We start from the raw sequence: 15,838 nt of genomic DNA on the forward strand, positions 1-15,838 counted from the left end.
TATTCTCTAGGTCTATCCATATCTTTGCAAATGGTAAGATTTCCTTCTTCTTTATGGCCCAGTAATACTCCATTGTACCACGGTTTCTTAGTCCAGTTGTCTACTGGACATTTAGCTGATGGACATTTAGTTGATGTCCATCCAGTTGATAGACATATTGGTTGTTTCCATTTTTTGGCTATTGTGAATAGTGCTGCAACAAACATATGTGATTACATCAAACTGAAAAATTTTTTCACAGCAAAGGAAACCATCAATAAAACAAAAAGACATCGTACTAAATGGGAGAAGATATTTGTCAGTGATACATCGGATAAGGGGTTAATATCAAATTTTTTTAAAAAAACTCTCCCAACTCAACACCAAAGAAACAAAAAATCCAATTAAAAATGGGCAAAAGACATGAAGAGACATTTTTCTAAAGAGGACATACAGATGGCAACAGACATATGAAAACATGCTCAACCTCACTAACCATCAGAGACATGCAAATGAAAACCACAATGAGATACCACCTCACCCCAGTCAGAATGGCTGTCACTAATAAATCAACAAACAACAAGTGCTGGCGAGGATGTGGAGAAAAATGAACCCTTGTGCACTGCTGGTGGGATTGCAGATTGGTGCAGCCACTACGGAAATCACTATGGAGGTATCTCAAAAACCTGGAAATGGAATTATCTTATGACCCTGCAATTCCACTCTTAGGTATCTATCCAGAGAAATCCAAAACACTAATTCAAAAAAAGATATGCACCCCTATGTTTACTTCAGCACTTTGAATATATCACCCTACTGTCTCTGGCCTTGAAGATTTCTTCTGAGAAGTCTGCTGATAGCCTTATGAGGGTTCCCTTGTATATGATGAGCTCCTTTTCTCTTGCTGTTTTCAAGGTTCTCTGTCTTTGATTTTTGACAGTTTTATTGTAATGTGTCTGAGTAAGGTATTTTTAGATCAATCTGTTCATGAAATAACTTTTTCCATCCCTTTACTTTTCATCTGTGTGTGTCTTTCAATCTGAAGTGCATCTCTTGTAGGCAGGATATGTAAGCATTTTGTTTTCTTATCCATTCAGCATTTCTATGTCTTTTGATGAGAGCATTTAATTCATTTACATTTTTAAAAATTGTTAATAGATATGTTGCTATTGCCATTTTATTATTCATAATTTTTATCATTTTCCCCCTATCTTCAAGAAGTCCCTCTAAGATATCATGTAATACTGGCTTGGTGGTGATGAACACTTTCAGCTTTTTCTTGTATAGGAAGCTCTTTATCCCTCCTTCAATTTTATATGATAGCTTTGCTGGATAGAGTAGTCTTAGTTGTAGGCCCTTATTTTTCATCACTTTGAGTATTTCCTGCCACTTCCTTCTGGCCTGCAAAGTTTCTATGGAGAAATTAGCTGATAGACTTATGGGAACTAACTTGTAAGTAACTACTTGTCTTTCTCTTGCTGTTTTTTGGATTTTCTCTTTGTCTTTAACCTTTGCCATTCTAATTATGATGTGTCTTGGTGTGGGCCTGTTTGGGTTCATCTTGTTTGGGACTCTCTGCACTTCCTGGGCTTGTATGTCTATTTCCTTCACCAGGTTAGGGAAGTTTTTGTCATTATTTCTTGAAATAGGTTCCCAATCTCTTGCTCCCTCTCTTCTCCTTATGGTGCTCCTATGATGTGAATGTTGTTACGCTTGATGTTGTCCCACAAGTCCCTTAAATGATCTTCTTTTTTTTATTCTTTTTTCTTTTTGTTGTTCTGATTGGGTGTTTTCTGCTCCTTGCTTCTGAATCGCTTATTCAACCCTATGCTTCATCAAATCTGCTGTTGATTCCTTCTAGTGTCAGTTTTTGTATTCTTTGTTTTATTTAGTTATTGTATGCTTACTATCTCTTTGTTGAAATTCTCACTAAGTTCCTTAACAATTCTTATAATCAGTATTTTGAACTCTGTCTCTAGTAGGTTGGTTGCTTCCATTTCATTTAGTTCTATTTCTGGAGATTTCTCCTTTCTTTTATTTGGGACATGTTCCTTGTTTCCTCATTCTGTTTGTCTCTCTGTGTTTGCTTCTGTGTATTCTGCAGATCTCCTGTGTCTCTCAGTCTTTGCCAGGTGACTTTATATGGTAGGTGTCCTGTGTGGTCCAATGGCACAGTCTCCCTGACCTCCTGTGTGTATGTTCCAGGAATGTCCCTTGTGTGTGTTGTGTGTATTCTCCTGTTGTAATTGAGCCTTGATTGTTTTTGGCATGTCAGTGGGTGGGATTGACTCCCAGGCTGACTGACTGTGAGGACTGGCTACACCCACAGTGTATGAGCTGCTGTGTGGGGGCTGACCCTTCAGAGGGGTATTCGCCCCTGTGGAATTTTGTGCCTCTTGAGACCACTTTTGGGGTATGCTGCTTGTGAGGGTAACCAGGTAGTGCTCTGGTGTGGTCTGAAACCAGCCTCTGGGTGTGTTGTTTCTGGTGTCTCTGGGGAGGGGCTCCCCTGAAGGCCACTTTCAGCTTTGCCTGTGACCGGCCCAGGGCTACCTAGAAGGTACAAAGTCATATGTGATTGGTTGCTGTTTGTGCTAGATCTGGAGGCATGTGGAGATGGCCTTACTGTAATGAGGCCAGCTACCACCAGTATTGGGCCCGGGGTAGCTTGGCCAAAGGCCCAGAGACCCATAGGTTTGTTGCCATCTGCTGGCTGCCTGTAAGGCTCAGCCATCGAAAGAGCATCCTTAGATGTGTGGGCTGGGCTGGTTGGCGCAGTATGCAAGTGGCACCAGCAATGTGGCACTAGGTGGGCAGTGTAGTGTCTAGGGATTTCCAAGCCATGGCTGGTGGTTTTTACAAAGTTAATGCAGATTCAGTTTTTGCACTAGTGCCTGGACTGTGACCACTCTGCAAAATGTCCCAAGCCACTGCTGGCCTGGGCCCACAGAGCCCCGAGAGCTGCCTAAGAGTGGCTGCAGCACAAGTTGTAGCTCACTGCTCACCACCAAAAGTTCCCTGAGCAGCTGTGGGCCACTCACTGCTGTAAAAGGCTACTGTAGTTTGTGGCATGCAGCTGGTCACCCAAAGGCTGAGAGGGCCCATGGAAATGCAGCCCTACGTGAATAGGGTGGGGTTTCAGAGAGCCTGGGGTATGGGAAGTGGTTTTTACAAAATTAATGCAGTTTTGGTTCTTGCACCAGTACCAGGCCAGTGACTAATTTGCAAAAATACTCTGAGAACACCACAACCAGTCACCACTGGGCTCAGGCCCACAGATTCCCAAGAGCCACCCCAGAGAGGCTGCAGTGTATGTTGTGGCTCAGTGCCCACCACCAAAAGTTCTCCAGGCCTCCACAGACCCTCCACTGCTGTAAAACTCTTCTGCAGCTTGTGGGGCAGGGCAGGCCACTCAGAAGCCAAGAATGCCCCAGGTAATGCAGTATTAGCTGTGTGGAGTTGGGTGCATGCATAGATTTTACCAGACCAATGTGGTCTCAGATTTGGTCCTTCAGGGGAGAGTTCAACATATGCATGATGGAGCCCTACAGTACAGGTACTGTACGCTACCTGTGAACCAGACTACACACAGAAAAAATGGCAGCTGTCCCTCCAGCCCTCACCTGACAGCCATACATCTCAGTCTTTCCCCATATGTCTCTGGCACCTCTCGCATTGCCACCCCTCCACCAGACGCCAGGTGAGTGTTTGCAAGTGAATGAGTCTATGTGCTGGCACTTTAAGAGGGCATCAGGGTTTCCAGCTGCCTTCTGTCCCACCAGGACAAACAGATAGAGTCCTCACTGATTTTCACTGCCAGATATTTTGGGAACTCCTCTTCCCAGCACAGGACACCAGGGCTGGGGAGCCTGATAAGGGGCTGAGACCCCTCCCTCTTCTGGGGGGACATCTACTACCGAGATGTCCCTCCCAGTGTGCAACCACAACCTGTGGGTTTGGGGTCAGCCCATTTTGCGTCTCTGCCCCTCCTACCAGTCTCAATATGGTTTGTTCATTATATCTTTAGTTATGTGTGTTGTGTTCAGCTAGTCTTCAAATGATTCTTGAGGTTGATTGTTCTATAATTTAGTTGAAATTTTGGTGTGATCCCTGGAGGCAGTGGGCATAGCATTTACCTAATCCACCATCTTCCCAAAATCCTTTGGCAGTTGTCTCAGCCATTATTTTTTAAAATAAGCTTCCTGTCCCTTTATCTCTTCTTCTAGGACTCCAATAATGAGAATATTGTTTCATTTAATGATATCCCATAATCCTGTAGGCTTTCTTCATTCCTTTGCATTCTAAAAAAAGATCTATCTTTGAGTTCACTGACTGTTGTTCTGCTTGATTGAATCTGCTCTTGCAGCTCTCTGTTGCATTTATTAAACTCAATCATATAGTCTTCAGCATCAAAATATCTTTTTGTAATTTTTTATGTTTCATATCTCTTTGTAGTATTTCTCATTGTGTTTTTGTAATTTTTCTATTTTGTTAAATTTTTTAAATTAAATTTATTGAAGTAACATTGATTAATACTTATGCACAGACACCACTGCAACATATAGGGGTCACAAACAATCACGGAAAATGACACCAAATGATCTTGTTAAATTTTTGTTAATCTGTGTTTCTTGTACCTCTCTGAGCTTCTTTGGAACAATTATTTTGAATCCCTTGTCAGGCAATTTGTGATCTCCATTTTTTTGAGGTCAGTTACTACAAATTTATTGTTTTCCTTTGGTGGTATCATCTCTTGCTGATTCTTCATGATCCCTGTGTCTTGAAATAATGTCTGTTCATTTGAAGAAGCAGTCACCTTTTCCAGACTTTATGAACTAACTTCAGTAAAGAAAGACCTTTACTTTTGTGTTGGGGCACAATGGAGTGTGCTGTGACCCTCAGTGTAGTGGTGTGTTGCTATTGTGGGGAGTGGGGTGGCTCCAGGTTAGTAAAGCATTGTTGGCCTATGCTGCTGGGGTTCACCACATCACCAACTGCATGATCCTTGGCAGCAAGAGCTGTTGAGTGTCCATGGCAGCAGAAAAGTGTCTTAAGCAGCATCAACAGCTCCAGCAGTGAGGGACTTAGTCAGGCAGCCAAAGTTGGTGGTATGCAAATGCTTATCAGTGGGGGCTGACTGCAGGCACGTGCCCAATGGTAAGGGCCAGGGCTGGTGGCAGGGGCTGGGGCTAAATGTGGGCATAGGCTGTCACTGTGAACTCACATGGCTGCAGTGGCCAGCTGCAGGTGCATGCACAGCAGTGGGGGCTGGTGGTTGGTGTTGAGGCTGACAGTGTCTAGGTGTGCAGATGCAAGGATTAGCTGTGGACGCATGTGGCAGTTTAGTCAACTGACTGGAGTCAGGCACCTGAATAGCTGCTGTGGACTAGGCTTGAGTTATGCACATGCCCAGCCACATATGCCAGTGCTGGTTGCTGGTGCAGATCCTGGGGCTCAGGGTGCACCAACTTGGGGTAGCTCTGGTGAGGATGGAGTGTGATAGGGCAGGTCTCAGTCTGTTGCAGTGTGCAAATGTGAAAACCTGTGTGGCAATCAGCAGCAAAACATGCAGGGTGTTCACAACAGCTGTGCTGGCTGTTGCTTTCCTCAGCAGAAAAGGCTGTTGAGGTCTTCGGTAGAGCAAGAGAAATAAAAGCACAGTGAATCCTGTCACAAGCTGATCCTGGCAGTCCTTCCTCTTCTTCTTCATTCTTAACAGCCTCTAGACTGCTTGTCTATGCCGATATATTGGGCATAGTGAAATCAAAGCTGATCATTTGTGCAGTGCTCTGAAAGCCTGGGGAAAATTATGACTCACCCTGTTATTCTTTTCTCAGCAAGGCAAAGTCTGTCAGGCTGGGGAGTTCCCTCTTGGAACTGAGCAGTGCTGGCTGGGGGATATGATGATGCAGGCAAAGTGAAACCATCCTCCCTATCCATTTTGTACAGTCATTCTCAGGTTTTTCGCTCCACTGTGTTGCTCAAGCTTCTTAAGTGAATTCCTGCTCTCTCACTGACTTATTTTTGTTTCTGGACAGTTGTCTAATTGTTGTTCTTTATGTGGCTACAGAGGCTAGCATCTCCTACCCCACAGTCTTGGTGATGTTACTCCAGGTTTTCGTCATTAAATGTGATGTTAGCTGTAGGTTTTTTTTGTAGGTGCAATTTATCAGTTCAGAAAGTTTTCTTCTCTTCATAATGGTGAGTTTTCATCATGAATGGATATTGGAAATATTCATTTTAAAACAAAATATAGTGTTAGAAGTTGGAAGAGTCTTAAGCAGGTTGGCTTGATAGGCCAGTCCCAAGCTGACAAATAGAGTTACTTCTTTTTTTTCTCCTTCCATCCCTGGTGGGAAAATGTAAAGGAAAAGGATTTCCATGTAATTGTATCATTTTTTCAGGATAGCTAATAGATTCCTTATCTGTAAAGTTTAACTACTATTTTATAAAAAGTTACCATGTTAACACATCACCTTTTTAAGTTGTTCATGCTATAGACATAAGTAAAGCTATAACTGGTCTGAAGCAACATAGAGTTTGCCTAGGCTATGTGGCTATCTGTCAACAATCCCTTTCTATTCTACTCAGCCCTGGAAGATGTACTATATCTTATTCCTATCTATTCCCCCTGAAAGAGCAGTTTCCTTACCTCATGGGTCATTTGAGATTGGAATAAAAATGCTGAATACCATATCATGTAGTTCGATGTCTCCTCCACCCTTACAGGATGTAACACATTTGGGATAAATGTATATTAAGTAGTGTAGGGTCTGCTACTAAGTAGACAGCCACTAAATATTTGTTGAATAATGGATGCCCATTTAACAAATTGTCCACAACTGTTGAGACCTCCAAAACTTATACAGGGCAAAATCTCTTTTTCTTTTGCCTCTAGTCTGTTGGTCCAGCTGGATTTATGAGAAGTGCCGTCACTCTGTCTGAGGATGAAAATTGGAAGAGAATACGAACATTGCTGTCTCCAACGTTCACCAGTGGAAAGCTCAAGGAGGTAAGAAAATAAGAGGACTTTTAATTAGAAAGTTAAAGAATGCATCTGAGGATAGGTAGAAAATAAGTTTGTTTCTTTCCAAAGGGTAGCCTGCTGAATTTGAGCTTCGTAAAAATAGTTCTAGAAGTGACTTTGAAAGATTCATCATAGGAGTTCCAGTCAGGATGGTGGAGTAAGTAAACATTGTGCTTGCCTCCTCTTGCAACCATTCAAAGTTACAACTAACCTACAGAACAACCATCACTGAGAATCAACTGAAGTCTAGCTGAACAGAAGTCCTATAACGAAGGATATACAGAAGAAGCCATGTCTGGTAAGAGGGGCCGAGACATGGAACAGGCTGATCGCACACCCACAAGTGGTGGTTGAAAATCAAGAGGAATGTCTCAGCTGCAACGGTCCACTTAAGGAGCAGAGGCTCCTTAAGCCCCAAATCAGGATCTCCAGCCCAGGGTTCCAGTGCTGGGAAGAGAAGTCCCCACAATTTGGCTATGAAATCTCGTGGAGATTGCAGCTGAGTAAAATGGAAGACTGGTGGAGTCCCAGGCCTTCCTCTTAAAGGGCCAACACATGGACTTACTCGCTGACAGACTCACTCACTCTGAGCTCCAATGCTGGGGCAGCAGCTCAAAAGCATGAGGAACATACAAGGAGGAATTGGATTATCTGATGTCAGGACAAGGGATGGAGGGGTAACTTTCTCCAGGCAGAAGCGATGACAGAGGCCATTTGTTCCTTTGTTGAGTCCTCACTCCACCCAGTATGTAGATGCAGATAGGCACCATATAAGCTCCCTCAATCTGGCTGACACCATTCACCCTGCCCTGGTAATTCCCTGAGATCCCCTCTCCTCCAACTTGTGGGCCCACCCAGGCTAATTCCAGTGGCTTTTCCATAAAAATGGCCTATCTTGGCTCATGCTGAGGACTTTCCTAAAATCTCCCAGGAGTTCACAAACCCCAAACAAGCAGCATCAGACATTAGTCCGTTATGTACCTCTTGGTAAACAGCCCCAAGCCCAACAAGCAAAAGCTGGCCTCTATTCTCAGCTTAGCCTCTCCTAGGCACCTCCAAGCCCAGCACATACGGCAACCATCTTCACATCACTTTGTAGCTCATGCCAAGTGGACCTGAGCAGGATACAGGCAATGGCTGACCATGGCCTGTAACAGAGCTGCACCCAAGTGACCCAGAACCAACACACCCAGGGGGCTGGCTTTGGACAATTTTGGAGCATCACCCAACCACTTCCACAGTCTGCCCAAAAGGCAGACTGGGCAGGCACCCAAGTCCTGCTAAAGCAAATCCTGCTCTGTAGTGTAAGCCCCTGCACAATAGCTTTTCCATTGTAGTCATAGACAATCCTCACAACCAATAATCCAGAGGGCCAATAACACCCATTGATGTACAAAGAGCAATCAAGGCTCAATTACAACAGGAGGGCACACACAAAGAACACACCTGGAGCACCCGGCTCAAGTGACCAGGGGACTGCAGCACTGGGCCCCACGGGACTCCTGCTACATAAGGCCACTGTACTAAGACTGGGAGACATAGCAGCCCTACCTAATACACAGAAACAAGCATAGGGAGGCAACCAAATGGGGAGACAAAGAAACATTTTCCAAATGAAAGAACAAAACAAACTGCAGAAAAAGAACTAAACAAAATGGAGAAAAGCAACCCACCAGCTGCATCATTCAAAACACTGGTTCTAAGGATGTCCAATGATCTCAGAACATCAACAAAGAGATAGGAAACATAAAAATGGAGATAAAAAGCATAATAAAAAAGAACCAGTCAGAAATGAAGAATTCAATAACTGAAATAAAGAATACATTAGAGGGGCCAGCCCGGTGGCTCAGGCGGTTAGAGCTACATGCTCCTAACTCCGAAGGCTGCTGGTTCGATTCACACATGGGCCAGTGGGCAGTCGAACCACAAGGTTGCCGGTTCGACTCCCACAAGTGATGGTGGGCTGCGCCCCCTGCAACTAGCAATAGCAACTGGACCTGGAGCTGAGCTGCACCCTCCACAACTAAGACTGAAAGGACAACAACTTGAAGCTGAACGGCACCCTCCACAACTAAGATTGAAAGGACAACAACTTGACTTGGAAAAAAAGTCCTGGAAGTACACACTGTTCCCCAATAAAGTCCTGCTCCCCTTCCCCCAATAAAAAAAAAAAATCTTAAAAAAGAATACATTAGAGAGAATCAACAGTAGATTACATGATGCAGAGGACTGAATAAGCAATTTGGAAGAGAATGTAGCAGAAAATCCAATCAGAACAGCAAAAAAAAAAACTAATAATAATAATCCAAAAAATGAGAATAGTTTAAGGGTCCTCTGTGATAACATCAAGCGTACCAACATTCACATCATAGGGGTGCCAGAAGGACAAGAGAGAGAGAGCAAGGAATTAAGAAATAATAATGGAAAACTTCCCTAACCTGGTGAAGGAAATAGACATACAAGCCCAGGAAGTGCAGAGAGTCCCAAACAAGGTGAAGCCAGTGGCCCACACCAAGACACATCAAAATTAAAATGCCAAAGCTTAACGACCAAAGAGAGAATCTTAAAAGCATCAAGAGAAAAGTTGTTAGTTACCTACAAGGGAGCCCCCACAAGACTGTCAGTTGATTTCTCAACAGAAACTTCATAGTCTAGAAGGGATTGGCAGGAAATATTCAAACTGATAAAAAGTAAGGACCTGCAACTATGATTACCCAGCAAAGCTATCATTTAGAATCAAAGGACAAATCAAGAGCTTCCCAGACAAGACAAAGCTACAGGAGTTCATCAGCACTGGACCAGTATTACAAGAAATGTTAAAGGGATGTCTTTAAAAAGAAGAAGAAAAAAAGATCAATTAAATGAATAATAAAACGGCAATAACTGCATATCTATCAACAATTACTTTCAGTGTAAATGGATCAAATGCTCCAATCAAAAGACATGAATGGTGACTGAATGGATAAGAAAACAAAATTCTTACACATGCTGCTTACGAGAGACTCACTTCAGGTCAAAAGACAGACACAGACTGAAATTAAACAGATGGAAAAAGATAGTTCATGAAAATGGAAACAAACAAACAAACAAAAACAGCTTAGGTAGCAACACTTATTCCAGACAAAATAGACTTTAAAACGAAGGTTAGATAACAAGAGACAAAGAGGGACCCAGTATTCCCACTTCTGTTTATCCGAAGAAACGCAAAATACTACTTTGAAGGAACATGTGCATCCATATGTTAATTGCAGCATTATGTACAATAGCCAAGATATGGAGGGAACTTGGGTGTACACCAATGAATAAATTGATAAAGAGGTGGTACATATATACAATGGAATATTACTCAGCCATATAAAAGAATGAAATCTTGTCATCTGCAACAACATGGATGGACATAGATGGTATTGTGATGAGTGGAGTAAGTCAAACAGAGAAAGACAAATGACATACGATTTCACTTCTATGTGAAATCTAAAGGACAAAACAAACAAACAAACAAAAAACCAGAAACAAACTTATAAATATAGAGAACATTTTGATGATTCCCAGATGGGAGGGGCATTGGGGGTAAGCGAAATAGGGGAAGGGATTAAGAAGTACCACTTTGTTGTTACAAACTAGTCATGAGGATGTAGAGTGTAGCATAGGAATATAGTCAGTAATATTATAATAACTAAGTATAATGTCAGGTGAATACTAGATTTATCAGGGTGATCACCTCATAAGTTATATAAATGTCTAATCAATATTTTGTACACCTGAACCTAATATAATATTGTGTCAAATGTAATTGAAATTTTTAAAAAATTGTTAGGGAAAAGATTCATTATAAAATCTCACTTACTGTATGCTTGTGAAAGCCAGGTCCTTCTAGGACTAGAGTCTTGCCACTTATCTTTGGTTGGTATTGTAATTTGCATCTAGATGTTCCCCATCATTGGCCAGTATGGAGATGTGTTGGTGAGAAACCTGAAGAAGGAAGCAGATAAAGGCAAGCCTGTCACCCTAAAAGAGTAAGTATGAGTGCAGCTGCTGGGATTCTGAGCTCTGCCCCGACACAGAGCTGAAATTTCCACTGTGGATTTATTCTCATAATCAGACAGAAATACGTGCATAGAGTTACAATCCAACAGCCCACCCAGAAAGAAATAGCTTATCCCTAAAAGCAGAACAGCCAGGAGAACAAGTCTTCTCCTGTATACATGAACCAGGATTAATTTATCTGCCTAATTGTCACCTTGGATATTCTGAAAGACAAAAATATATAGTTTAGAAAGAAGAAACATAACTGTACCCAAGTTTTGAGTGTAGAGTGTATGGAATAGCGACAGGGGAAGACACTTGGTACACGCTGGCAGGTGGTGGGGAGGGTAGGAAAGTTACAGTGTGGAACTTATAACAACTTAAAAACCGCTTCATGATTTTCTGAGTCTACTAGCAAAATACTACATATTACATCTTATCACCACTTCTCCTTGCTTCAGTCTCAAAAGAGAGAAGGTCCTGTATAGATTATGAAGGTAGGGTGACTATCTTTTCTTGTCTAAACTAAGATATTTTTTTAATTATGCAGGAGTAAGGGGTGTAAACTGGGGCTGATCTGGGATAAGTGAAAAGTGATCATATGTTCACTTACCTATGGGATTCCCCCAAATCAATTTTGGAGTGATCTATTATATATATTTTTAAACTAGGAACATTCTTTTTTTTTTTTACCTTTTATTTATTTAAGTGTGTTTTTCCAGGACCCATTAGCAGCTCCAAGTCAAGTAGTTGTTTCAATCTAGTAGTGGAGGGCGCAGCTCACAGTGGCCCATGCAGGGATCGAACCGGCAACCTTGGCGCTATGAGCATCGTGCTCTAATGAACTGAGCCAACCGGCTGGCCAAACTAGGAGCATTCTTAATTCTTATATTTATACAGAAATGAGGCTGCCTTCGGGGGAACCTCAGATCACTGGAGTTGAGAGCAAGTCTTTCACTTGCTCACCTTAGCAGGGGTGTAGAAAAGGAAGGATGACGTTCCTGGCAACTCAGAGCAGGGTGCTGTTGCTCTGTAATGTGCTGAAGAGGAATCAGCTCAGCATAGACACTGTGGTGACACAAGACCCAGATCAATGTCTCCTTCTTTGACTCCACGAGGAAGAGTTGCTTTTTCTACCATTTGTCCCCCTCAAACACAATGCAGCTACTATTGCCCGCACTCAAAACACACTACTGTCATTTGTCTGATTATGGTCTCCATCCTTCTGTGACTGATCTCCTTGAGCTCACAGGGATGTAACTTGTCATGACCCCATCACCCCCAGCACAGGGCCAGCTACATCAGTGCCACCCGATAAACACCTCATGTGTGAGTGTGGCAAGAGCATAGAGCATGGACTCTTCAGAAGGTCCAGCAGATGGTTTTACAGCATGTGGCTCTTTACCTGTCTGCCTGAGCATATGATCTTACATGCTCTTCTTGCTGCAGCTGTTGGATAAGGATAGCAAAGAGGTGCGGATGTTAATTTCCCATGTCTGTCTTGATGCAGCATCTTTGGGGCCTACAGCATGGATGTGATCACCAGCACATCATTTGGAGTGAACATCGATTCCCTCAACAACCCACAAGATCCCTTTGTGCAAAACATCAAATTGCTGTTAAAATTTCATTTATTTGATCCACTCATTCTCTCAATAAGTATGTGGACTACTATATTTATTTTTCTTCTTCCCTTTATCCTTCCATCCCTCTCTCCCTCTTTCCTTCCCTCCCTCCATCCACCTCTCTCTCTCCCTCTTTCTATATAAGCTTTATTGAGATGTAAGTCATATACTATGTAACTCATCCATTTCAATTGTACACTTCAATCACTTTTACAATCTAGTGTCCATCAAAGGATAAATGGATAAAGAAAATATGATATATATTCATAGACACACAATGGAATACTATTCAGCCAAAAAAGAAAGGAAATTCTCCCATTTGAGACAACATGGATGGATCTTGAGGGCATTATGCTAAGTGAAATAAATCAGACAGAGAAAGATAAGTACTGTATGAGCTCACTTATATGTGGAATCTAAAAGAATACACAAACGCATAGAAAAACAAGAAATGATTTTTGGTTATCGGATGCAGGGTTTGAAGGCGCAGGAATTGGATGAAGTTGGTCAATAGGTCTGAACTTTCAGTTATAAGATAAATAAGAGTGTAGATTCTAAAAGTTCCTATAACGGGAGAAAAAACTTTTTGTATCTCTCTGAGGATATTTATATTAACTAAACTAACTGTGGTAATTATTTAGCAATTATGTATGTCAAGTCATTATGCTGTATATATCTTAAACATATACAGAACTATATGTCAATTATAACTCAATAAAACCGGAAAAATAGTTTTACTGCATTCAAAGATATGTTCAGCCATCACAATATCAATTATTAGAACATTTTTATCAACTTAGAAGCCCTGCACCTTTTAACTTTCAACTCCCACTCCCTAAGCAACCACTAATCTACTTTCTGTCTCTATAAATTTTCATATAGATAGAGTCACATAATATGTAATCTTTTGTGGCTGGCTTCTTTCATTTAGCATAATGATTTCAAGGCTCATTCATGTTGCATCAATGTTTCCCTGAAAATAAGATCTAGCTGGACCATCAGCTCTAATGTGTTTTTTGGAGCAAAAATTAATATAAGACCTGGTCTTATAAGACTGCGTATAATATAATATAATATAATATAATATAATATAATATAATATAATATAATATAGTACTGGAACACAATGGAATATTATTTGGCTGTAAAAAAGAATGAAATCTTACTATTTGTGATAACTTTGGTGAACCTAGACAGTATTATGCTTAGTGAAATAAGTCAGACAGAGAAAGATAGATACCATATGATTCCACTTATATGTGAAGTCTAAAAAACAAAATAAACAAACATATAGAACAGAAACAAACTCATAGATACAGAGAACAAATTGATGGTTGCCAGATAGAAAGCATGCTGGGGGAATGGGTGAAAAAGTTGAAAGGGATTAAGAAGTACAAATTGCCAGTTATAAAAAATAGTCATTGGATGTACAGTACAGCATAGAAAATACAGGCAATAGTATTGTAATAACTATGTATGGTGTCAGACGAGTACTAGACTTATTGGGGTGATCATTCATAAGGTATATAAATGTCTAATCAGTATATTGTGCACCTGAGACAGATACAATATTTATCTCAACTGTAATTGAAAAATAAACTTAAATTTAAAAAATTCATTTGACCTTAGACACATGGGTTTATTTTGACTCTAAATTCTATTCTGTTGGTTTGTATGTCTGTCCTTAAGCCAGTACCACACTGCCCTGATTATTATAGATTTGTGGTGAGTTTTGAAATTGGGAAGTGTGAGTTTTACAGCTTTAATCTTTTTTTGGTTTTGGTTATTCTGGGTCCCTTTCAATTTCATAATATTTTTAAATTGAACTTGTCAATTTCTACAAAAAAAAAAAGCCAGCTAGTATTTTGATAGGGAATGCATTAAATCTGTAGAGTGATTTGGGAAGTCTTGCCATCTTGACAATATGAAGTTTTCTGAATCCATGAACATGGATGGCATTCTATTTATTTTAGCTCTATTTTAATTTGTTTTAACAATGTTTTGTAGTTTTCAGAGTATAAATTTTGTGTTATTAATGTTACTGCAAATGGAACTATTTTCTTAATTTCACTTTTGGATTATTTATTGCAGTTCATAGAAATACAATTGATTTCTTGTATCATGAAACCCTACTTGTTTATTAGTTCTAATAGGTTTTTAGTGTATTTCTTAGGATTATCTATATACAAGATCATATTATTGATCATAGAGATAGTTTTTCTTCATTTCCTATATCAATACTTTTTATTTCTTTTTCTAATCTACTTCCCCTGGCTAGAACTTCTAGTACAATGTTGAATAGAAGTGGTAAGAAGTGGTTATGTCGTTCCTAAACTTAGGGGAAAGCATCCAGATTTTCACTATTAAGTATGGTGTTAGCTACGGGTTTTTCATAGATGCTCTTTATCAGGCTGAGAAAATTCCTTCTATTCCTAGGTTGTTGAGAGTTTCCGTCACAAAAAGGTGTTGGATTTTGTCAAATGATTTTTCTGCATCTATTGAGATGATCACGTGGTTTCTGTTTTTTATTCTATTGGTATAGTATATTACACAACTTTTCATTCCTGGGAGAAACAGCACCTGATTATGGTGTCTACTTCTTTTTATATGTTTCTAGATTGAGTTTGCTAGTATTTTGTTGAGGATTTGTGCATCCATATTCATAAGATATGTTGATTTGTAGCATTCTTTTCCTTTTTATATCTTTCTCTGGTTTTAGTGTCAAAGTAATACTGGTCTTGTGGAATGAGTTCGCAAGTGTTCCCTCTTCTTTTATATTTTAGGAGGGTTAGTTAAAAAAAAAAACTGGTGTTCGTTCTTCAAATATTTAGTAGAATTCACCATTGAAGCCATCTGGACCTAAGCTTTTCTTTGTGGGTAGTTTCTTTATTACTAATTCAATCTTTTTTCTTGTTATAAGTCTATTCAGATTTTCTAATTTTTTTTAGTCAGTTTCCATACATAGTTTGTGGCTTTCTAGGAATTTTTCCATTTCATCTAAGTTATCTAATTTATTGGCATACAATTTTTCATAATATTCCTTTATACGTAGTCCTTTTATTTTTTAATGTCAATAATAATCCTCCTTCTTTCATTTCTGATGCTAGTGATGTGAATCTTCTCTCCCTTTTTTGATCAGTTTAGCTAAATGTCTTCAAAGAATCAGCTTTTGATTTCATTG

General features: G+C 40.4%; 1 protein-coding gene across 2 annotated transcripts in view; it reads left to right on the forward strand.

Moving 5' to 3' along the window:
* Window positions 1-15,838, forward strand: part of LOC117024571 (cytochrome P450 3A12-like) — a 52,423-nt gene that overhangs the window by 12,489 nt on the left and 24,096 nt on the right. For both annotated transcript variants that reach the window (XM_033109988.1, XM_033109989.1), the window contains exons 5-7: window positions 6,878-6,991; window positions 10,934-11,022; window positions 12,543-12,691. In XM_033109988.1, the coding sequence (XP_032965879.1) occupies window positions 6,878-6,991; window positions 10,934-11,022; window positions 12,543-12,691 (352 nt within the window). The remainder of the gene's footprint in view (window positions 1-6,877; window positions 6,992-10,933; window positions 11,023-12,542; window positions 12,692-15,838) is intronic.

This window comes from Rhinolophus ferrumequinum, chromosome 7 (assembly GCF_004115265.2).
Source record: "Rhinolophus ferrumequinum isolate MPI-CBG mRhiFer1 chromosome 7, mRhiFer1_v1.p, whole genome shotgun sequence".
NCBI classification, from domain to species: Eukaryota; Metazoa; Chordata; class Mammalia; order Chiroptera; family Rhinolophidae; genus Rhinolophus; species Rhinolophus ferrumequinum.